Here is a 25,161-nt window from a genome sequence, read left to right as displayed (position 1 = left end):
CTCATGTGTAGGCAGCATGCCAGATTTCTAATTGGTTTTGTTTGCATATGACTTTGGAGAAATTTGTATATCATCACTGGTGTGAGTCTCTCAACCTGAAGAACTCTGCTGTTACATCAGAAAGTAGAATTTTTTTCTTCATTTGTTGAAATCCTAAAAAGTGTCTATGAGCTTTTCTTCAAAGTGAAGCCTAACCTAAGACTATTGGTGGAAACTAACATTCTTTTGATCACTTCTATCATTGTTATTTTGATTATATCTGTTCTTATTCTGTCTTTAACTGTCTTTTGTAGCATACAGAGTGGAAACAAAAGGGAGCAGGAATAAAGTTTTATAGCTGAATGACTATCAGGCAGACACTGGCCGAGTTTGGGATGTGTAACTCTCCAACCTGTGCCTTTCATGTTGTTTTTCTAGCTCAAGTGACTAAGCGATCTAGTCAAAAAAGTTCTCTAATTGTGGAAATAGTTGGCTAAAACAATGCAGCAAGCTATTGGAAAGCACTGAGGTTTTTTGCCCTCATCTATGATCGCTCTCTTACTTGACTGGGTAAAGCAAAGAACACAATTTAAGAAAAATGGTGGGCTCTCAAAGGCTCTCAGAAAAATTTCTGAGTAGACCAGAAAAAATCTGGAGAAGTCAGAAAACCACGATGTGGCTTGAGTAAAAAAAAGAAACTCAGACATGATCAGCTTGCCTAACCTAATAATTATCAATGATACAACATATGTTTGAGGAATGAAGTCTTATTCCCTGTTGAGATGACACAAAGAAAAAAATTAAATATTAAGTATTTGCTAGAGTATATTTGCCAGTGACACTTGTAAACTTCTACCCTGCTCTAAATTCAGAAACCCTTAAATGTTTTTTCTTGTTATATAGTATTAAAAAACCCCAACAAACTATTATTATTTATACCATATTTTCTCAGCCTGGATGTGGCCAAAGCATCCTTCATATTGAAAATCAGTCAAAAGAGATGTTGTAGTGATTGTAGCCTGGTAACTTTCTAAAAAAAAAACCTGACCATGACCACATTTGCAGGCTGAACATAAAATTGTGCCTCATCTCTAAATACCATGGAAGAACCACAGAGAGAAGATATTTCACATTGAGAGTGTTTTAATAAATCAGCCAATAAAGTACGAACTGTCTCCAAGTAGAAGAGAAATTGCCATGGGCTTATCTGGACTTATCAAGTCACAGAAAATTTGTGCCTTCTAGGACATAGATTCCTGTGTCAGTGTATCATTTCTCCTATGTAATGCCAGGACAACTAATAGACAATAAGTGTGGATGGAACATCTGTCTCATTTGCAGAAAAGTACTGAAACATTTGCTTGAGTATTCCAGCTACCACTATGTTTTATGAAATTCTCCTCCTCCCCCCACCCTCAGGAGTTTTGAACATTCAAACTCTCTAAATTGTTTGGTAAGCATGTTACTCAATATCCTACAAATATTTTGGATGTAGCTGCAAGCATTCTGTTGGCAATTCTTTTCCTACACTTTACTGTTCACTAGCTTCGTTACATTCTTTTGAGGACTGCATATTTTGATTATACCTCTGAGATAATAGAGAATTGTATTTCTGTGGCATTTATTTAAACCCTTTAAAAATTATTTATTCAAGAGATGTTTTATGAATCTAAATAAGATCAAGAGCTACTTACATTTCTTCACTGCAGTTTTCTGGTCTCTCCATTCTATAGCCTGTTTTTAGGAGGTTAAAGAGTCTTTCAGGAGCAATACCTGGGTAGGGATTGCCTCCCAAAGTTACAATCTCCCATAGCAGAACTCCAAATGACCATCTGAAAAAGAGAAAATGAGACTTTATTTCGAGCAGTAGGTTTCAAGAACTTAGTGTGGCTTTCACACAACAAAACTCTTCCTAGTGTTCTGAAAGCCCAACGAAATCCAAGACATCGCCAAGACAGAGGGGCTGTACGGATGCGTATAGGGCCATCCTTGTTCCCAAATACCGTTCATTAAAAAGATTACCCACCAAGACAGTAAAGACAAGGGATATGCCTCTTGTATCCACTGACAAAAGCTAACTGTATCCTGGGAAGGCACATCATCTCTAGACAGCAGAAAGAGAAAGTCCTTCCCACGGTGGCCCAGCCCAAAGGCTTATTTCTCTTCTGTAGGGTGCTCCTGGAGATGCCTCCCTTTTTCCTTTGGCTACAAAGGGAGTCTAACCTCCCCAGTTAGCCCTTATAGGCCTATTCAGAAATAACTGTCTGGATTTACACAGGCTGGCTCAACCAGTTACCAAGGGACTGGTTTGCTGTCTTGACTATGAGGTTGTGTTTCTTCATGTGCACAATGCATTTATTTCAACCATAAGCAACACCTTTGATTTCAGCTGGTCTGTTGGGTCATTTCAGTGATTCAGGACTTAATTTTCATCTTAGAGTTGATGAAAGAAGCAGAAGGAATTTATTTCTGAAATACCAAATGCCTAAAATAGTTCAGCATAGAACAGAAGACAGAAGAAACTGTTTTCTGAAATGAACAGAAGAAATGGTGACTTCTTTAACCTACTTTATTGATGATCTCAAACCAAAAGATCTTGCTCAATGAGTTGGAAGTATTTAGATAGATTAAATTAATCCATTTTTGGAGGGCAGGCCAGGAGAAGAGAGGCAAAAATGGTTTTCTTTCCTTAGTGGAAAGCTTTTTCAAGACACAAAGCAGCTAGAAATTACTCTGAAGCTGCTCAACTGACCGAGCTGCCAAAATATGCATCTTCAAACTGAAGGAAACCAGCCAACACTGTCTCACTCAAAGGGGGTACTCAATGGGATGCATCTGGAAGCAAAAGTACATACAGCTTATGAGAAATGTTAGGTTTTGTGCTCTCATCATTGGGTAATATCTGTGAAAACTCTGCTTTTAAGAAGATTTTAGGAAGCGTTACACACCTAATGCCAAACCAAATGGCAATGTCTACCTCCCTTTGAAAATTCCATCTCAAAATGTTAGCCACAAACCTCACCTCCTGCCTGACCACATTTCACCTGTGCTTCTCACATCTTAAAAGAACAGGAACCCTGGATGTACAGCAATAAAACTTCCAAAATGGGCAGAGAAGCCAAAGCAAGTCTCAGGCAGCCCCAAGTGATATGCTGCCATTTTTCTCCCTAATGCCATTCACTGAATTAATTTTTAATCACTCTGCACATTCTTGAGAGCTAATGAATATTTATAGCATTTTCATAGACTTTATTATTATACCTCCTCATATCCCCTTTTTGAGGCCAATTATGCTCTGCCATCAGCTTATAATTCTGTCCATGATTAATTCAAATAAACTTTGTAGCATGGCAGGTTTTATTTTTAAAATCCACCTCTTCTGCTTAAGAGGAATTTTACAAAATACAGAAGGAGGGATCAGACGCATAATTTCTTAATTAAAAGTTATTTAGTAAATGGGCATATTAGAATAGAACGCTGTAGAATGCTGCAATGATTTCAGGTCATTATACAAATTAAGTACTATGGGAAGATAAACGGGGGATGAAAAATTTCCCATTGTGCTATGTTTATTGCTGAATAAAAATGCAATCAGAGAAGGTCAGGAAAGAAAAGTATGTGAAAAGGAAGACAGTAGGCTAGCTTTCCACTGATGTCATACACCTCTGAAGCAAAAATGGGATTTTGCAAATGTTGGGAAATGGTACTGCTATTAAGCACTGCTAACCACTAACTATACAGAAAGACTTTAGAAGGAAGAGGCTGGAAAACATAAACACAGACCATCAGGGGAAAAAGCATATTGGAATCGTTGTTGAGTATATTAATATATATATGTTCAACTAAAACATAATTCCATCACCGCAAACAACAAAGAATATTCATAAAACAATATTTTCAGTGAGTGTAATTATCTAAATTAACAACCACTGCTGCAAAAAAAGTAGTTAAGTTATGGGTTTGCTGCTGTTGGAATGGCACTGATGGAACTGGCACTGGAGAGGATTTGCGCTGCAGCTCTCTCCGTGTGTCTCAGTGTTGTGCTGTAGGCACCTGAAGGAGCTGCTATACAACACTCTTAGATTACTTCATGTACAATGACATGAATAGTGAAGGTGACCTCACCAGTGAGCCAAAGGCACCACATAAGCATGACAGATATTTAGACCTTTAATGTCATCGTATTGAAGCGGACATACAAAGCGCAACGCAGCGCTCTGTTAAGCATACCTGATGCATCTCCAAAAAAGCTGGTAAATCAGCATGTCTTTACACGGAGATGCTTATCCAGATCTGGGAAGCAGCAAAGCTACGCAGCACCAGCGTGCTGCCCAGGGCTCTGAGCTAGCTTGCTCGATGCCAGCTGGACAATCTCTGCATGGCTTTGTATTACGTGTATAAGAGATGGGCTCCTGGGCTTAATAGCAGCCCATCAGGCAAACAAACGGGGAGGAATGGCACTGGATCCAGAAGATCAATCAACAATCAAAGAAGACGCAGTTACATGACAACACAATCTGTTCTGGCCCCAAACCATAGTGACAAATCTGTTTTGCAGAAAATGATGAAATTAAAAATACGCTAAGAAGTCTTTTAAAGAATTTTACCAATTCTCTGGGAAAAGTCACTGTAGAGAAGCAGGTAAGCACAACAGATATTGTGAGGAGGATAAAAAAAGACCCAGAAAAAACTGTAAGCAGACCTAAGTGGAACTGACACTCTTCTGAGAATCACCCCCATGTTTTCTCTTTTCTTACTCCAAGCGAAACAAAGTAAATGAAAATATTTTGGAAATTCATATTGTAAGGAATTTCCAAGGCAAGCAAAATATTTTATGTCACTAAAACTGCTCTGACCTGCAGAGAGAAAAAGTGAATGTAAATAATTTTAGAAGTACAAATCAAAAAGTTCCTATTTGCACATGCTGCTATTATCAAAGTGTTTTCCCCAAAAGCGGAATGTCACTGTGACTGGTATGTTTTACTCCAGCTGAGTTTAATGTAAATAAATACTAGTCAGATTCTGATTCACAGGAAATTTGGAAGGTATCAAAATGCTACCTAGCAGCAAATCAGACATAAGTACTGCTGCTTTTGTAGTGCTTTAGACTTTTTTTCTCCTAAATAAATAATACTTAGGTTTAGTGTCTGCCTGGTGAGTAGTCACAAGAAGCACTCATCCCAGAGAGGAAAAAAATGAAAGTATCTGATCCCAAGTTAAGTGTATACACACTCCTCTGCCTAGCTCCTTGCTTATCAGACATGAAAACAGCTCAGCTGTGGTTGCTTTGCCACCTAATCATCACAGGTGGAGACAAGCGCATATCCATCTTCAGGATCTCTGTGTCCCTAATCATGCAAATGAACTTGCATCTTGGCACCGGAGCCAGACTGTTCCCCTAAGGTTTGGGCTGGCTGTCCTTAAAATTAATTGCTGTTTTGTCATTGATCTCAATAGGAGTGAGGCCAGGCATTAAATTCTTCTTCCTTTCTTCCCACCCCATCCCTTACTTACCAGCAAGTGTTACAGACAAGTGATTAACAGGAACCGGGATGTTTGGGTATGACCATTATCTTTAGCAAAGACTAATGATTTTTGTCTGTATATTCAAAGCCGACCTTGTCACATGATCACATCCAACCCTCGTTGATTTCAACAGTAATTATGTGCCTAAATACCTGATAATATTTTCTTCAGATTTAGTTCAACAGCAGAAATCATATGTATTGTTGCCAGCTGATGTTCTTCACGTCTCTTTGTAAGAACAACAGCTTTAGCTACTATGTACCTTGTTGTGCTTCCTCCCTCATCTCCTTAAACAAGTACAGAAACCATAAATAATGCAAGAATTTACACTTACACATCACTCTGTGTTGTATAGATATGATCAAATAGGGACTCTATGGCCATCCATTTAACAGGTATCCGACCCTGGGAGGAAGAAAAGCAACACTGCAATTACTGGTCAGAAAATTAAGTTTCCAAGTGGAAAACCAAGGTATTTATTTTCAAACCTGTACCAGGTACCCTAACCATACTCTACTATTTTCCAATGGGCTGAACAATTTGGAATTTCATAAGAAAAACAGTGAAGAGAACAATTCTAAGAGTTTGTAAAATCACTCATTCATGGCATTCCACATACTTCAGTAATCTAATTACATGCGATAATTTTTTTGTTCTCCAGATGGTCATCAGTGTAAGTCAGATAAACTCAACTCTCCTCTTAACAAAGAGTTTCATCCAAATAGTTATTTATATTCTTCAAACATGAATGTCTGTCTTCCCATTGCTTTTGGAAAATGTGCAAATGCAATGGGAATGTGGGGCATGAGGATCAAAGAGGAAAAGCTAACTCATTTATGTATGATGCATAAATAGAAGCGCCTAGATGTTAACATACCTTTGGTTTCAGAACTGTACCTGCACAGTCATATTTGATTACTGGTTACTAAATTGAATCTACAAGTTGCTACCTCCCACTGGCAGAAATTGACTCATAAAATCTGAGAAATCTGCTCCAGATATTAATGAAAACCCAGCTTTGCAAAATTTCCAAGATGTTTCATAACCTTCACAATATCACTACCATTCATCTGCCTTACTTGTTCTCATGAGATTCATATATATATATACACACATATATATATATGCGCAACAACTGTTCCAGTAGGATTTGAAGCTTATCCTTCCTTCCTCTAAATTTTTTTCTTTTCCCTGTTTCTCCATGCAAGCAGACAGATGCTTGCTAGGCTCTGAATAATACTACAGCAGCGAGCTTCTCAGAAGTAAAGAGAAAATATCCATTCAGTACATCAACACCCCACCAAATAAAATGAAACTGCCTTTATGTAAATGCATCACTCTTAAAATACAGAGCAACTGGTACAGATCAGTGTGAAACACATACACCAGAAGATAGCTAAATGAACATAGCAAAGCCCTTTTACATATGATCATGTCTCTCAAAAGGTGGGATTTTTTTTTCTTTGCAGCTTATTTTGACTTATGAAACATTCACACAAACTGGCCTGAAAAAACAGGGAAAGCTGAGCTGAAAATTCACAGTATTTGTCATAAAAAATTCACAGATTTCATAAAAATAAAAAAATTTCACACATACAAAAATTCCGTTGTTAACTCTTTCATATGAAGTCATAGAGGGAACTGAACCAACACTACTCATGTTAGAAAGAGTCAACAGAAAGTAGTGTTAGTGAATGTCACGGCCTGGCCTGGGACTGACGTGTAAAAGTTCTGCTGTCAATGACAGGCGGATGCAAACCGGCAGAAAGCAGGATTTGCTGTGTTTGACAGTATTTCTTACAAGAACAAATAAATGACAAGCCTCGATTTATCATCTTAGTCTCAAAGTGATTATGCTCAAGCATTTCTTTTCAGGGCAGCAGTGATGTGACTCAACAGCTCGTCTTCCCATCGCATTTATTTTGCACAGTCCTCCAGGTGAAACGCTGCCTACGCTGAATCCTGCCGCGGGCACTGCGAGCAGACGGACCTGTACCTGGGCACCTGGCAACAATTTACTGTGGCAGGCAAAATACAATCGTTTTAAATAACCTCTGGCACTTATTAACTCCTGATCTACCCCGACCTCTGATCTACCATTTTGATTAAGATTTGGTATCTTTCATACATTTAGAAGTATTTGTAGGAGGGCTTTGCTTCAAGTCCTCCACATAGATGTGGTAACTCCTGGAATTAGGATATTTATAGAAACTGTCTGCATCTTTTTCAGCTCCTTAGGATTTTTTTGTTTATATTTTTAATTATGAATAGGAAAGAAACAGACAAAAATTAGGGTAGTTTTTTGCTTGTGTTTTCAAGCAGTGTGGTAAGGAACTGGATAAATGAGAGGGCCCACCTCATTTACAAATGGACTGCCCTCTACCTGCAAAAAGCTTCACAGTTAAAAGTTCCTGCAATGACAAAAAGGTGTCATTCCTCTGTACCTACATTAACAAAACACATGCTATTTTTAAGCAACCTGTGTGAACACTCTAGCCTCAAGAAAAAGAAATAATTTATTACAGTCTATTTGACACACTGCTTTTAAAAACTAGCAGATCTCACCCTGCTCTTTACATATTTTCTTGCAACTTTTCACAGCATCACAGAACTGCTGCGGTGGGCAGGGAGCTCACCCCCCTGCTCAGCCAGGCCCTGCCACAGCAGGCTTCTTGAGACCCTTTCCAGCCAGGTTTGAGTATCTCCAGGGATGAAGATTCCCTAGGCAGCCTGTTGCGGTGTTCAATCACTGTTACAGTAAAGTTTTTTTCTTGTCTTTAAATAGTATTTCTTGTATTTCAAATAGCTCCCATTGCCTCTTGTTCTGTCACTGGAGCGGACCACAAGGAGAAGAGCCTGGCTGTGCTGGCTTTATTCCCTCCCCTCAGGCATTTATACACAGCAGTAACATCCCCCTGGGACCTCTTTGCTTCAGGCTGAACAAACCCAGCTCTACCAGCCTCTCCCTGCACCTATGCTCCAAGGCCTTAGTCATAATAGTGACCCTTCTTCTACTTTTATTAACTCCTACGCATTAGAAACAAATTGCTTTTGTTGATGAGTCAACAAAGAGGTGGAGGAGGTAACGATGACTTAAATATGACACATCTTTTACACACGTATGTTACTGACCCACTGGTAAACCCCATAATTTTGCTTCATCTTCATTGTTACTTCTTTAAAATAGGGAATGTTTCTAAGTTAATAAAAATAGCTGTTATTTTTTTCTTCTGTGCTCAAGTCCTGCAGCATAAATTCATTCTCTTGATGAGGTAATAATTCCCACTACACGTGCACTGTACCTTGCTCCTCTTGACATATGAATCTTCTTCATATACATCACGGGAGAGGCCAAAATCAGAAATCTTCATTTTGCGTCCTTCTGCCACCAATACGTTTCTCGCTGCTAAATCACGATGGACAAGCTTTTGGAAGAAACCAACAACAGTGTTTATACTACTTGTGAGGAACCGACCGCTGACGTGTCCATCTATCGCAAGGACACGCTCTGATCGCTGTTGCACTGCCCTACCTTCATTTCTGCAAGGTACTGCATTCCTCGTGATATCTGCCACGCAAAGGAAATCAGATCTCCCATTGTCAAGGCTCTCTCGTCAGGGTTATCCAAATAACTTGAATTTCTGTTGCCATCGCTGCCCACGTAGCTCGGTCCTACTTTGCGACTCTCCCTGAGAAAACTGCGCAAGGAGCCGTATTTAGCATATTCCACAATTAAATACAGTGGGCCTGAAATAAACAAACACACTGATCAGTAAACAATTACCAGATAACCATTTTGGGGTTTCTTTTGGTTTTGGGGTGGGGTTTTTTTGGTTTTGGTTGGTTTTTTTCCTCCCCAAAAATGTCTCTGCTAATCAACACACTGTTCTGAACAGAGTCAGAGGCTCCAGACATCTCTGACCTTTACGTGAAAGGCACTTAGTCAGCCGTGGAATCACAGAATATTTTTAGTTTACATCCTCTATGCAAAGTGAGTGGGTTTCAGCCTAAATCAAGCATAATTCAGGCTCTTGCCCATATTCCCTCATCCAGATAATCTGAGACTAGAAAAGAGACAATCTTCTTACAAATCTGATCTGTGAAACAGGCTAACTTAGAAAAACTTAAGAAAAAGATCAATTTTTTTCTGGAGCATGAGATACTGAGCTCACAAATCATCAGCTAATTCCAGTGTTGTATTTAAGGTGCCTTTTCAGAGCACTTAGAAGCATTCTGACATTTCAATCCATTAGTTTCTCCTCCCCATTAGCCACATGAATAATATACACTCAGTGCTTTAATGCTAAATACATTTGTCCACTGTATCAAAGCCCTCCCACCTCATATGCTAATGAATTAACTTGATATTTATTAAAAGCCTATGACTCAGAAACAATTAACTCCCTTTGGGATGAAAAAAATACATTGTAATGAAAAGAAAAAAAAAATATCCCACCCTGCTGGTTCATTATCTTACTAAGACTCAGAGATGACTCAGCCCTGAATTATATTCTCTGCCTACAATTAAAAGTGCCACTTGCAACGGAACAGGGTGGGCAAAGGCAGCAGGCCCCTGCCCAAGGTTGCAACATGCATACCGTGATTTTAGGCTGCATAATTACAGATGGCAAAAGGAAGAGGGTGTTGCCACGCAACCTCATTTAAAACAAGCAGAAATTATTCAGATCAGTTCCTATGCACAACAATGAAAATTTGCTTCCTTGGCAGTATATAATACATGTGTGTGAAATTTCCCCCCTTGAAATATACCTTTCAATCATTGTGGCTTTTAACAACTATTTCACAACAAGAAGGTGACAATAGTTTTGCGAAAGAGGAAGAAAACTGATTAACAATCTAACTATCAAGCTATATTTTAATGAAAGGATCTGTAGTTGTCTTTTTTTTGTTTGGTTTCATGGGTTTTTTTCCTCAAAGGGAGATCTCACTCCCTGGCTCGGGCCTCAAAGCATTGTTTTACTATGAATAATAACAACTCCATTAAACTTTAAATATAATCCACATTTGAAGACACTGGGCATCAACATAATATAAAAATCTGTATCGATTGGAAGAGAATTGGTAGTAGGTTCGTGAAATTTAAAATAGCTTCAGAATAAAATCATGTACTGAAGAAAAACACAGGAAGCATGCTTAGTTACACAAATCAGCATTTCCCCTTCCCTTCAAACATTGCTTTTCTTACACGTCCCTAATTTTTTCAGCCAGCAACAAATTTAAGAGGTGCTCAGTGATTGCTAAGCAATGATCTGTCAAAAAACTGCTCTTTATTTCCTTGCTTGACGTGTTTTCATCTTAATAACGAGCTTCTAATATTTACCATCTTGACTGCAGGCTCCATAAAGTTTGATGACATGAGGATGGTTCACCTGTTTCAGAAGGTTAAACTCTGAAAGCAGATCTCGCAGCTCACTCTGGGAAGCATTTTCTGCAGAAAGAGTCCAAACACACAGCTGTGGTTAGGAAAGCATTACTCAACAACTCTACATACTGTCTGAAGTATGAGATCAACAATTTCTCCTGAAATCAGCAAGAGGTTGAAAAACTCCATACTTCCTCACAGGAGAGAAATCTCCCCATCTGCAGGGTCCTGCAGTCATTCACGTCAGAACCAACGGAATGGGACTGCTGCTGTTCTAGCTTGGTAACTTGCTCTAATCATCACCCTGCCCTGATGCAGATGACTACAGAAAGTGTAGGTCAGCCAAGAATCAGGACCAGAGTCTGTAATGTCTTGCAGATGCCATGAAATTATTACAGACATTTGCTAGTTTTCTAAAGCAACTTTTTAGGGTGAATCAGTGCAAAAAAAAAGCTTCAGAAGCATAGGAAAGCCAAGATTTTATGTTGATCAAACAAACAAAAAAGACTGCTCAGTTAGCTCCCATGATGTAGCCCTCCTCCTAAATACCTTTTTTGATGGACTAAAAATCCTCTAGTCTACTGGCTTACACTTGTAGTACACATCCAGATTTGGAGTTTAGCAGCTCAAAGTCCAGTTCGGATAGATTTTACTGCCAGACAACTATGTTGACTTTGCTGATGTCAGTGGGAATCATGTGACAATATATAGTCCCTAGAGGTGTTGTGAGCCTTTCAAGCATTTTGTTTTTGCAGAATTCTGACTAACAAACTTCCTCTTTGAACGCACTGGGGCTTGAAGGTAACCCCTAGTCATAAATATACCATAGGTCAGAGATAACCCTTTTGCTGCCTCATCCTTAATCTCTCTGACACACAGAACCTGCCTGGATAGTTCCAACAAAGCATCATTACGGGGCAGTTGACAAGTGTGTGGTCACCTTTACTTACAGCTAATAAAAAACAAGCTTAGCTTTTGCTCGTTGGTATCGTACTGTTTGTTTTCCCATAAAGGCTGTAAGCACAGAAGATATATTTATATATACATTTAAAACACACATGCTAATAGTTGGCCCTGGTCATGATAATTTTTTTATTCTGTTCTACTATATGTTTGTATCTGCCACATATTATGTTATAGTCTGAACCTTCACTCAGACTTCAGAGTCTTCTGCCCCAGGGAGCGCAATATCGGATAGTCTCTCACTGCTGAGAGGGACTACAAAAAAAATGTTTATGTAAACCAAAAACGAACATCATCACCTTAATGCCTGTGAGAAAGTCCTATTTTTCTAGCTCTGGAACTGTGTGGTATGTGCAAGAACAGAACAGTGTTCCCCATGTACCATGCCTGTTTGTTTGCCAGAAAAACTAGCTTCAATAGCACACAAATGGAGACAATTAGCTTTGAAGCTTTATGCCCCATGTTTTTACAGATTGCAAACAATGGCTATTTACACGTCGGTGGGTGTTTCCCCCTTCAGTTTTGTTGTAATGAGGCCATTCCTACCATGCAGGAGGTCAGATTTAATTCATATGAGAAAAGTGGTAATAACGGGCTGAAAAAATCATCCCTCTGTTCCTTTAAATCTCCATCCATAGCTCCAAAACTGCTTTGGCTCAGCTACTTACTGCTCCTTGTTCCCTCCTCAGCACATAACACCAAGCTGACATAGCAGGTCCTGCCTGGTTTGCTCTTAACCACAGGTTGTGCCCAGCTGCACAGCCCGGGCAGGAGGTATCTTTTAAGCAACGAGCAAGAGGCTTTCTCCATTAACATACTGGTATACACACCTCCCTTGTAAAGATCAGGCAGCACAGAGTCCCTAATACTTGGAAAAATTACCCCCTTTTGCCTCTGTTACAGGGAAAAAATGGGTGATGTTGGCTGGCCTGAATCCAAACTGCTGACAGCATCATGAAGACCACAGTGGACTACTGCAATATTTCTTGTACTTGAGTTGTCCTGTTAACAATGAAGTTATTAAACCCATAACAACAGACAAATATTTGCAGAATGACAAATTCTCTCCACAGTCAGGTTGGAAAATGGAATTTTAGGTGACTGTCTGCAATGTCATTTACATTGCAAGGGGACTCATTAGAGCCTGAAGTATTACTGTAAATGTCAAATCAATTTATTAAAATAAGGTGCTTAAAATAAAGGGTTACACCTTCACATTATCAATTCTGTCAATTCTTTCCTTCTTAATAGCTGGGGAAAGCTGAATGTTAAATTACCTGCAAGTAAAAGCAACTTTTTTCACCGCTAAGTCTCGGAATCTTAACTCAGTCACACGCTGTTGATGAAAACGTGCTAGAAAAAGCAGTGACGCTAAGTGCACTAATAAATGTGAAGTAAACCAATGACTGAGACTATTCTATTGATAATGATATACAGGTCGTTACTTGAGTTTTACAGGTAATGGTTAACTACTCTTCCCTTCTGAAAAAAGTTCCTAGACTTCCTCCATATGACCCATTCTCCACTGAAGCTCTCCCAGCGCAGGCATGCACTTCATAACGCATTTATTTCTTTGGTATAATGATGAGAGATGCAGCATCTTCCCACTCAAGCAGTTAAAAAAAATACTTGCACATAATAGAAATGGTAGTAATGACTATAATTTTTTTCTATAATGACATGGTTTTACTTATAAGCAAGCAGTGAATGGTTGAGCTCAAGGTCTCACTTTATCATCTTAACATTATCTAGGCATACTTTGTTTTCCCCAGCTTTAACATAGGAAAAACTGAAGGCGCCAGGAGACAGCACTGGGCTACTCAAGCCAGCTTGGCAGAGCTCCTAGTAATTGAAAAGCAGATCACAAAGTATAAAACTAGATGGAATTCTCAATCAGAAAAGTAACTTAATAGGCCTGTGCTGTCTTTTGACATAATTATAACAGGATTTATTTTAAAAGCTCTGTCAAAGAAAACTGGGTAGAGGGGAAAAAAATATCAGAAAGCTTTAACAAAGCCTTGCAATACTTCCATCAATTCCGAACAAAACATAATAGATTTGCTGTGTTAAGACACAGGCTCCTTGCACATTGTTAACTAGGTTTGTGGAAATTACTTTCTTGGATCAATGCGATGCTAGCTCCTAAAGCCAAAAAGCTGTCAGAATACGACAGAATGCTGGAAGAAATGGAGGCTGCAGCACTGGCTGGCTTTAGCTGACCTTTCACTTTCATGCTACCCCTCTTAACACCCATTTAGAGTTTATAACAAATAGTTCTCAAATCGTTTCAGACCCCGACGGGAATGTACCTTTTAACATTTTCACCGCTACAGTGGTATAGCCAGCCCTTCCCTTGAGTCGGAATGCTGTTGCCTTGACGACCTTTCCAAATTCTCCTTCTCCAAGAGTCTTGCCCAGAACTAGGTTCTTCCGAGGGAATTCCCACTTTGGATCTTCCTGCATGAGAGAAAAGGAGTGAATAGCTACACCCGAAGCATTAATGTTCAATAGGAGAGCATTTTTCAGGAAGAGGTACACTTCAGCGTAAAACGTTTGATTGCTCTTTTTATCAATATCAGTGTATTCCTATAAAATCTTCTGAATCTCTAGGCATTTTGCAAGTGTTTCTTCCATTACCTTAAAAACAACTCCTTCAAAACTCGCTATACATGTAGTCTATGGATAATGGATTTTATTTATGGGTCTGGGAAACTGGGTATAAACGAAAAATGAAGTGACACAGGGCAAATGCTTGCTTTCAGAATAACTAAGATTACGTGACCTTGGACTTCACAGAGAAGTAACTCAGTTTTCCTCACAGCATAAGGCTTTCCCTTAAGAATTCATCAAAGACAACAATCCTCCTCTTATGAAATTAGTGTTATTAAGTCTTAAGGATACAAAAGGATGACAGATGTACAAACCAGACAAGAAATTAAAGCGAATAGAGCACAAGGTCTGTGAAGACCTTGATATCTAACATCCAAATAGCTCCGATGCTGCCACATATGTCATCCAAAGTGGCAGCTCTACCGTGTTGGTCTGTGAAAACATACCAGCTGGCAAGCATCTGGGTAGTGTACAATTCAACACAGAAGAAAGGTAAGACAGCATGCCTGGGCAAAAATCCGTAAAAAATGGATAAAACTCCCACTCCAACTGACACCTACAGCCTGTATATCAGAGATCAGGGATGGATCTTAGCAGGGGTTTGGTTTTGTTTTGTAGTAGTACTATGGCTCATCACAGACTACAAACCTGCTGATTGTTAGTATTATTTGCACGATTTTACAGTAAAACAACACTACTGTCAAACGCACAGTTACATTTAGAAAAAAACATCCGCTCAAATCAGAAATATGATGTTACAGTATATTAAAACATAACAAAAGTGGAAGAATATACTGGCCTTATAAATTATACTGTTTACCCAATTACTCATTAAATATATTCAGTTCCTGGCCAGTACACTTGATTTCCAATTTAGTTACTTGAGTTCTATATTTCTATGAATAATTGCATTTTTGTAACATTTCCTGCATGCATAAACAACATTCTTTTGGAACAAGACAGATATTAGAAAAGAGCGTGCAAAATGACATCAGGCTTACTGGTATTTTAAAGGTGTCTACAGACACCTGGTTCTCCATGGAATCTAAAGAAGGCCGGCGGACATTAGTGGAAGAATAACTGATGGGGTAGGACTGGGCTGGGCGCCGGAACGTCATTTCTGCAGAGGCGATAGGGGGCTTTGGAGAGTTCTTGTGGTAACGATGGATGAAATAGGAGGAAAGCAGCACAGAGATGATGAAGGACAGCAGCACTGCCCCTGCTATCACAGTCTTGCATACGTCATCACATAGTTGCTCTGTGGACCGAGAAGAGCTCCTTAGAACTTTGCTTGTTGTCTCCTGATTTAGCAGTGCATGTCACGCACACAGGTGCAAACAGAAACAGAACTCAAAATAATTTAAAAGACTTTATAAGCTAATTCTGAGTGAAATTTGAGAACTTGCAAATACGCCCACTGCACCTACCAATTCTTTTTTTTTTTTATTTTGGACACCATCAGGTAATTGTCTGCCTAACTGCCTCTGTAAATGTAAGGATAGCTAGCTTGACCCCCTGTTCCTTATCCTGATAGATGTAGGCTACTTCTGACACTCTTCTTTAGACCCAGCCTATCGTATATTGATCTGATACCACTTGCCTCCCTGGAGACCTCTAACTGAATTTTGCTTGGGGAAAACAGTTTATGTTAGAGCCATGCAACCCATCAAACAAAATCTTCTTCACATATGTATTTAATTCATTATGTCAACTGTTAGATATTAAAGAATATTTCTCTTCACCTTTTTAGATTATAAGGAGACCTTGAATATTTCTGCTTTTTATTTAACGAAACAATTGTTTCTGAAAACATTGCCTAATGCTGCAACTGCTTCTGAAGTAATATGGTTTTTTCCTCTCCATTTACTCCTTCCCCTTTTGGGGAACCACTTTTAGTGTCTTACTGCGGAAACGAAGTTTCCTGAAGTCTAAACACCCCTAGACCACATCCTAGGCGGTCACTTAATGAAAAAACTCCAAGATCCAAAATAGTGTCTTTGCACTGCTGTCCATCAGACAATCCTGACTTCAGATACATAGTGAATCTAGCTACACCTGCAAGCTGCACCTCAGAAGTAAGTGGCAACAGCACAATACCTTTGTAGAAGGGGGGTGGGGTAAGGGGGGTGGGGTGGGTGGCGTGGGGGGGTGGAAAAAAGAAGGAAAAAAAAGGATAAAAGCAAGAAGCTTTATGCTTTCTTTTTTTCTTATGTCAATAGAAAAATTACTGAAAAGAGCAAACTAAGATAAATTCTAAACAATTCTGTTTTAGAGATGCAAAATATTTCATGTTGTGTTTATTATTAGAAATAATAAAATTGATTTTAAATTGTAAAAAACCCCACCAATTAAATCAATCGGTTTCAAACAACTGCGTAGAGATTTTCTGTCTAAACAAAGGTCAGTGAGAAAAGTAATCCACTCCTCCGCCTAACACAAGGGGTGCTGGCTATCTCTGACATTTTGAAGCCAAGATTTTCAGAGGTGATTAGGAAGCTGGAATTACCTGAAAATAACAGAAGTCGTTATTCTAATTCTCCTAGCTGTCTTTGCAAATATCAGGTGAGTCTCACTGAAATGCAAATGCTACTGGAAATCAAAGGACGACCAACCTGTTTGTCATGTAGTAATGGGTAAAACGGAATCTTTAGCCAAGGCTAGAAATAATCCCCTCTGGAAGTTTTCAGACTCTATAGTAGAAGTCAAGGTGCCAGTTCTTAATTAATTTTATATTAGCAGTCTCTGACCAAAGATACTGCTTATTAACATGCCCACAAGTTTAGATCGCTGTATATATACAGATGGTAGATACAAACAGAGAAATAGATTCATATGAGAACAGCAGATAATGTTTAGACTTACCCTTGATATCATCTTTCTCACAGTAACAGTTCTGTCTTGGGAAGCAGTAACAAATTCCATGTCCTGACTTAATTCCAAGATTTCCAGTGCCTTTCCCATGACCACCAATAATGTTTCCACCTAATCAAATACAGACACAAGCTAAGAATCTCGCATGTAGTTAAATGGAAAAAAAAAAAAAAAAAGCTCAAAGTTTTCCATGGGTTTATCCTGGTATGTATATGAAATCGAACAGTGCAGCGCTAATGACAGCAATTCCTGGGAATTAGGGGAGAGTCTAAATTCTGAAATGTCTGACATCCTGAAATGAGGGGACCTTGGACTGCTTCAGCATTAGACCTGATTAGCAGTTATTTCCATTATGGAAGACTCTACATTAAAATTTATCTATAATAAAAACATAATCATTATCTTTGCATTACATAGTTGGGATACTTACCTAATTTCAAGTACCCCCTTAAACTTTGTTTAGAATCCCATTATTTAATGCCAAGTATCTACCTCAAATGATCATCTCATGGCTGTCCTAAGTGTCCTCAACAAAGCATTACGGTTCTGTAGCAGTGAGGTCATCTTACATTTTAAAATTCTCCCTAAAATACCTTCTCTAGTCCACTTATTTTAGTTTATCTCCACCATTGGTTTAGGTATTTTTTCACTCATGAGTTGATGTACAGTCCAGTGGTACAGACCAGTGGTCCACAGACTTGAGTTCTGTTCCTGATTCTGATGCCAATTTCCTCTTACCTTGGAAAAGTCAGCATACTGTTCTAGAAATCATTTATTCCACTGTCAAGTGGAGGTAACATTACTTAATCACATCTGTAAAATGCCATGGGACAGTCTAGTGAAAGCACTAAGAGTAAGCACCGAGTGTAAGTGACAAATAATGAATCTTGCCTTATCTAAAACTGCATTTTTTAGTATTAAGGAAAAAGTGCAAAAACTCGTACAGAACTACCCTTGATTTCAAGCAGGAGTTCTCCGTGCAGAGTAATTGCAACTGTATTTCCAAGTAAGTAACTTTTTTTCTGCCTGTATTACAAAAATGACCATCAGTTGTGACATTTTTAATGTATAAACTGCCTTTAATCACAAGCAGCATTGTATACACAGAAGCCAACCAAGCTCTGCAAATCTAGCTGCCTTCCAGAAAAAAACACGAAATCAGACAGGGATTCACAAGATTACAAAGTTGATTTCAATATACTCTTTATTTCAGCTCATTTTCCTCTATCCCATCTAAGTTGACAGTACAGCAAATGACTGTTTCTTTTACATTACTCTGTATGCGTAATGCAAATTGAGGCAGAGGGTACTTTTTGGCAACATAAAGGTAAACATTCTTTTTCAGAAGTAAGACAGGGACTTGAGTATTTAAGTAAAAGAGATTTTGGCAATCTTTCTAGAGAGGCCACATCTACTAAACTGTGCAGCTCAGCTGGTTAATTTTGGGAGAGCCTGTGCTGCATCACTGCTCTCTGAGCTGACTCTTGTTCAAAGAAGTGTTGACGTTCCTAAAAATTCTCCATTATTCCCCCACCAGCCAACTTTATTGTGAAGAGGTGGTGAAATAGTTTCCAATAGCCTCACAAAAGTCGTATGTATTTAGCTATAGCCGCCAATGTTTGAGGACCTGGAAGAAGGGGGAAGCAGGGGATGAACAGGTCCTAGCGAAACTGTTCTTGAGCAAGAGACTTGGAGACAAAGGGGGTTTATACAGCAGGGAAAGGGGCAGTACATTGTCATTGCAGGTGTACAGTGGAAACATGGAGCATCCTATATGCATTCCAGAGACCCAAAAGTATATTTTTCACCAACATGCTGCTGGTAGGAAAATTCCAAGAGTTATCAATGTTGTTTTGAAATGCATAGCGCTTCAGATGCTGCTGTTTTAAATCATCATCTGTTTCCATTGCCCTGTAAGTAGGAAAGAGATTTCCCTGCTCCAAGGTCAGCTGAAAAAAGGAAAAAAAATGGTCCTATACCACACTGTGTAGAAGCTCCAGAAATTCAGACAGCAAAATCACCGAGTGTTGGACAAAACCAAAGATGTTGTCTCGCTACCACTGAAGACAAACATGTACAAAGTAAGGTAGAAGCCTAAGTGCTGTAATTTTTTTTTCCATTATCAGAAAGCCAAAGTTCAAAGGAACCTACAAAGGTCAGATTATTTATAATTGTTTGTTTAGCCAGATCCACACACTGCAACCAGCCCTGAAGCAGTTACTACAAGAAAGCCTCTTGCTTAGGATGCTGCTAGGTTGCTTCTATTTGATAGGCACTGCCAGAGCACCAGTTGTTGCAGCTGAGTGCCCTTCAATGTAATATTCATAGTGTTAGTTTGAGAAAGCAATTTTGGGACTTAAGTACATAGCCATCATAATGATAGATGAATTAAAAAAAAAAAAAAAAAAAAGAAGTATTTTAGCAACTGTCTGTACTTAAAGAGTATCCTTGATCTTAACACATCTAGGACTTTCTATTTATTGCTTGCCATTCCCAAGGAAATGTCCCCTGCCAGTAAAAGCTGATTTATTAATGGTACTCCTGCATCTCTGAACTTCCAAAACACACTCATTTCTTTGTCTGTAAACATACTGCTTTTGGGTACCAGCCCAGGTTCTGAATTGCATCAAATTATGTATAAAATTATCCAACTCAGGCATTAAAAAGGCATACATAACATCTTGAAAGCTTGTCTTACTTGCCTGCTTCTATTACCTAATAAAACAGTATTTCTTTCAGGCTTCTGTTGAGCAAAACATCTGATGCTGCATATGTTGCAGATTACATGTTTTAGCATTGCAGCCTCTGGCATAAATATTTCTACTTTTAGCACGACAACTGATTGTGGTTACTACCGGTAAAGAATTCTTTTCAGATGATTAGATAAGTTACTTGCATTCACTTCAAGCATTTCTGCCACATTGAGGAATGTTTTTATGCACTTTAATGAAAGAATTATTTTTCTAAGTCATTTACAATACAAAACCCCACTCTTGCAAGTAAGAAATACAAAGATGCCTCTTTATTTATTCGATTTACAGAATAATATAAATCCTGCTCTGTAAGAAAATGCTAGCTCCTCTAAGGCTCCAATTTAAAATGTAAACTTGGAGTACACGAAGTCAGAGCCAGAAGAATTATTCAAGAAACATCTATGCTTTATTCCCGAATTAGATACTGATAGATTAAAAGATCCACTTAAAAATTATCATCTCGTGGAAGACTGAAATTGCTCAAGTGCCATACACTGGTTTTCTAACCTTTACATCTTCAGGGTGATTTATGAACTCACAGGTATGGGCAGTTACACGAGTGGAATGACGAAAGATGTATTCAAGAAAAAAACACAAACGCATTTCAGTTTTTCCTTCATAGATGCTGTTCATATGAATCGCTGCTTGTACCCTCAAATAGATAAGGCATTGGATCATTTTGATTGCCACCTGTCAAAAAAGGCCAGGTGCATTTCCCCAGATGATCCTCCATAAGCACGTTTATTTTAAATTGAAATGTGTTTCTTCGTGCTTATTTAAATTGGAGTTCAAATAGGCATGGATTCTACCCTACTGCGCTAAAGTCTGGAAATCGGGCATTAACTTGCCTAAAATCTATACCTGTTGCAGCAAATACCTCCACCGAAAAGCACTACCTGCCAATTAACAGCGGGGCAAAACGGGAATTACTGAGAGAAATTCATCTTTCCATCACTGCCAGACAATAGATGTTGGCTGACTGGCTTCAAAAAAGAACAGGTCCCTGTAGCCTTAACACTCTTGTAGGACTCAAATGCAGGTATGACAACGCAAAGATGCTAAATACATGAAGTATTTGTAAAAGTATCTGGGATCAAGAAAGTGGAAACTGAACGGCAATCAGCGGCGACACGGAAAAGCCCACCCTAAAACATTTCCATACTTGTGCAGTCTTGGGGGCACACGGCCGGGTCTCTGCTCTCAATCACATCACAGACGCCGTCCGGACAAGTCTTGATGCTGGGGGTGCACGTGGAATAGTTTGTGGTGATCCCTGTTAACACAGAAATAGGCAGCTGCACAAATACCACCAGGCTTTGTAGCAAAACTTATTGCATCTCCTCAGTGCACGCTAACACACCAAAGCACAGGCTGCTTTTCTTTTTAAAGGAAAGATCTATGAACATAAATATCATCTGCTAAAGTAACTTGCAAAAGCAAGTGGAAGAAACTTATTTTCCACTATATTTTCTGATTCTGACAGCCCTTCGGGCATGTCACTTGCAGTTACGGTATTACTTGAAAAAGAGCTAGCTGACCATTTTGAGACTGAAAAGTGGCTTTCGCAGCTGAGGATGTCTCTACTCAATTTCACACATACTTGAACATGAAGGGTACAAGCAGTCGAAGGGAATTTGTGACACTCGTGAGGTTTGAAGGGGTAAAGCATCAGCACAGAAGCATTGTTCTGGAAGAGGCAAGAGTCACCTGTCAGATCTGTGTGCCAGCCCACAGAAACCAGTGACACCAGAAACACTGCTCCTGCGCTCACCCACTGTCTGTGGCACATAACCTGCTCAGAGGCTCACTGCTATCTTCCAAACTCAATTTGTGGTTGCAGAGATTATCTTGCAACCCATAAGTTAGCCATCCCAGTTACACTGCTGCAAACCCAACTCACTACCTGGCGTTTTATGTATCACGTTCGACATCACGGCAGGCAACATCAAGAACGACCATTCCGGCTTAACCTGATTTTCCTTCCCAGTGCACGTTTCATTTGGGTAATACAATTCATTTTTTTAGCCCCAGCCTCTGTGTAGTTTACTATACCACATTGTCCAGCTAGAATAAATCAGTTTATATCTATGGAAGTCAAGTGCACAACTACAACTAAACAGAAGCTTCACACAACAGAAATTACCTTTTCCACTGCCCTGTCTCCACTGGCATCTCCCTGTTAGCACTCCCAGGCCACCACACTCTTCGCATTCAGCACGGTGCTTACTCACGGCACAAGAGTCAGGGCAGTCCTCCTCTTTTTTTAAAACTGTTGGGAAAAGTGTGTGCTGTCAGGTCAGGACAAGGGTGGTGAATACACAAGCAAGTCAGCTCAGATCAGAAGGAAACCTCTGCCCCTAAGGGCAGCCAGGAAGGAAAGAAAGGACTGGAAGACTGAACACTGACTGACCCGACTATCCATAAACTTAGATAATAAAGAAAAGTCCAGGTGTTCCTTTTCTATGAAATACAAGATATACAGCAAGACCATGATGGCATGGTTATCTTTGCTTGCTAGCACACTGTCAATGCCTAGAACTGTAGGAATGTGCTAACATACTGATAACAGAAAAACGGAGACCGTAAGTACTTATAGCTTCATACAAAACTTTTAATTAAGGGAAAACACTTAGTTCTTGGGCTAATGCAGTAGCAGTCCAAAGAGCACCAGCTAGAAAGGTGTGATTTCAGACAGCACAAGGCTCTTGAAAAAAAGAAAAGTCCACTGCAAGCTGTTGTTTCTTCTTCTTCAGCCCATTCACTCTTGGCATACGAGTTCTGATGTGACACAAGGGAATGGAGGCAATTACCAGGTAGAATTCTAAGGTTTTGCATAAAGTGCAATATGGTTTGGAAAGAAATAAGTATGTTTCCAGTATATGTATCCTCCTCTGCTCTGGCTGTTACAGAATATTTCTAACATTCTGCCCTTATGAATTTTTCAGTAAAATGAAGTCAGTGCAATTGCTACAGGAATGTTAAGCAAAAATCTCTCTTAAAAAAGGAAAACCTGGAGTAAGAAGTGGGGAGAAAGATGACTGAATAAATATAGTTAGGCCAGAGAATTGTGGTTTCATATATATATATACACACACACGCGCGCATATTTTTTTCTTCCATAGGAATACAGAAATACAAAATAAAGGTCACAGAGACACACAAAAAATATTCTTCTAAATTAAATGCAATCATGATCATTAGGAATTGCATAAGATACACCACCCTTCTGTGCATTAATTCTTCACACAAGTATCTGCTCCAGGCAGGTCTGAATGAGAACTCCAAACGCGATCTATACCTTGTAGCTTAGACTCATTTTTATTGTTAATTCCCTTGGTTTATAGCTCACCCTACTAATGCATCACCTAACACTGCTAACACTTGTGAATATGTAGATCTCATTGACTCAGGTACTTACGATTTCCTTCCAATACAATGGTGAAGAGGGTTTTGGTATGTTTCCTGCTCTGCTTGTCTGTAGCTTGAATAGTGTACTGTATTTCCTTGCATTCGGGTCTGCGCAGGACAGAGGAATCGTTCACGTAAAGGCTTCCGTATTTTTCTTCTCGGCCTTGAAGTATGTTGACAGGATAGCAGCTTACGTTGGGGGACAGTAACTTGTAGGTGATGTTCACCCCACGGAATTTCATACAATTTTCAATGCAGATTTTTCCTATCTAGGCTCAAACACCAACAAAGAAATCACAGGCAGCGGAAACAACACTATACATTAAAAATATTCTGTGCTGCCCAGGAACGTCTGAAAGAAAACTGAGCATATGCAACCTTGCAGAGTTCAACATTTATCTTGGGTTTATGGAGTTTATATTTTACTACCAATGCAGTACATGAGTTCTTCAAATGTGATTTATTCTTAATGAAAACGGGAGGCAAAGCACTACCATTGTCTTCAGGCTAGCAGTGGAACCACAAAAAGCCTTGACCCAGAGGCTCAGCGGTATTCGGTGCCTACTGCTGATGGTCAGCAGCGCGCAGTGAGAACAAGACCCCATGATCTGGGAAAGCCTGACTTCAGTCCTTGCTCTGTCCCAGGCTGATCAGCGAGAAAAATGTTGGTCTTGCTTGGGAAAGCAAAGAGCTCAGCGTGAACAAAGCTGAGGTTCTTTTAAAATAAGATAGAAATTGCTAATGCATATTTTTCATAATATTAAAGTCAAAAAGTTTCTAGCCAGCAGAGTTGTCTGAAAGCCTTAAAAGGAATAAGAACCTCATTGTTCCCCATTTGCAATTTTTAAAACATTTTCATCTAAAAATGAAAATATGTTGGTTTGCCATATTTAAACTTGTGCCTGCCAGAATATCTATGCTAGAGCACTCTTCAGTCTGAAACAATTCATTTGAGCAGCACAGGAATGTAAAGCCCTGTTTTCTGTCCAGCTCCTATAGGAACCCATCCAAAGCTCACTTTGGTTTTTCCATTTACAAGAGCGGGATTCGGATCAGGCCCAGAGGCATTGGCTTTCCTTGTAGGGAAAACCACAATGTGAAGGGTGGGGTGTTATTGAAGGGAACTTGGTGATGGATTTTTTTCAAATGCTGCAGTTAAGATGTGTTTTCAAGTAACACCACTGCTGGTAAAAGCATATCTGTACATCTTGGGTTTACCATTCTCATTAAAGAATGTAAATTTTTTTTTTTTTATTTTTTTTTTTTGTATGAAGACCCCTTCCTAAGAACCTGCACTATTTAAAGTCAGAGCAAAGGCTTTTGTAGTCCTAGGAGCATACTTTGTTACAGGATAGTCCCACTTCATCTAATGTATTCCCATTCACATCACTGGACACTTGGCACCGTTTTTGTTGGGTTTTTTGGTGGCAGGATAACACACACAGACCATTAAAGCAATCAGAAGCTAGGCCATTTTTTCTTCCATGCTGCCTCCTCTCCACAGCATGCTGAGACTGGCAGGAAGAACGAGAAGTAAAGGCAAGACTTCAACTGTTCATAAACTGTCTAGACAGAAGGTCTAGACATGTCCCTTCCAGAACCACGTCATCTTAGCTGTGGTGCTGCGTTGCAACTGGCAGTGATTTGCAGCTGCTTAGATGGTGTTTC

The 25,161-nt window shown here is 39.3% G+C and overlaps 1 protein-coding gene across 5 annotated transcripts in view; it reads right to left on the bottom strand.

The window, feature by feature from the left end:
• Nucleotides 1-25,161, bottom strand: part of RET (ret proto-oncogene) — a 200,944-nt gene that overhangs the window by 14,018 nt on the left and 161,765 nt on the right. For all 5 annotated transcript variants that reach the window (XM_080400872.1, XM_080400873.1, XM_080400875.1 and 2 more), the window contains 11 exons: nucleotides 23,504-23,762; nucleotides 22,229-22,354; nucleotides 21,248-21,358; nucleotides 17,324-17,443; nucleotides 15,463-15,719; nucleotides 14,161-14,308; nucleotides 10,847-10,954; nucleotides 9,038-9,252; nucleotides 8,808-8,930; nucleotides 5,840-5,910; nucleotides 1,674-1,811 (listed from right to left, as the gene is read on the bottom strand). In XM_080400872.1, coding sequence (XP_080256998.1) covers nucleotides 1,674-1,811; nucleotides 5,840-5,910; nucleotides 8,808-8,930; nucleotides 9,038-9,252; nucleotides 10,847-10,954; nucleotides 14,161-14,308; nucleotides 15,463-15,719; nucleotides 17,324-17,443; nucleotides 21,248-21,358; nucleotides 22,229-22,354; nucleotides 23,504-23,762 — 1,676 coding nt within the window. The remainder of the gene's footprint in view (nucleotides 1-1,673; nucleotides 1,812-5,839; nucleotides 5,911-8,807; nucleotides 8,931-9,037; nucleotides 9,253-10,846; nucleotides 10,955-14,160; nucleotides 14,309-15,462; nucleotides 15,720-17,323; nucleotides 17,444-21,247; nucleotides 21,359-22,228; nucleotides 22,355-23,503; nucleotides 23,763-25,161) is intronic.

The sequence above is a fragment of the Falco punctatus genome, assembly GCF_963210335.1.
Source record: "Falco punctatus genome assembly, chromosome: 9".
NCBI lineage: Eukaryota > Metazoa > Chordata > Aves > Falconiformes > Falconidae > Falco > Falco punctatus.
The sequence above is the reverse complement of the archived record's forward strand: the minus strand, read 5'-3'. Positions and strand labels throughout refer to the sequence as shown.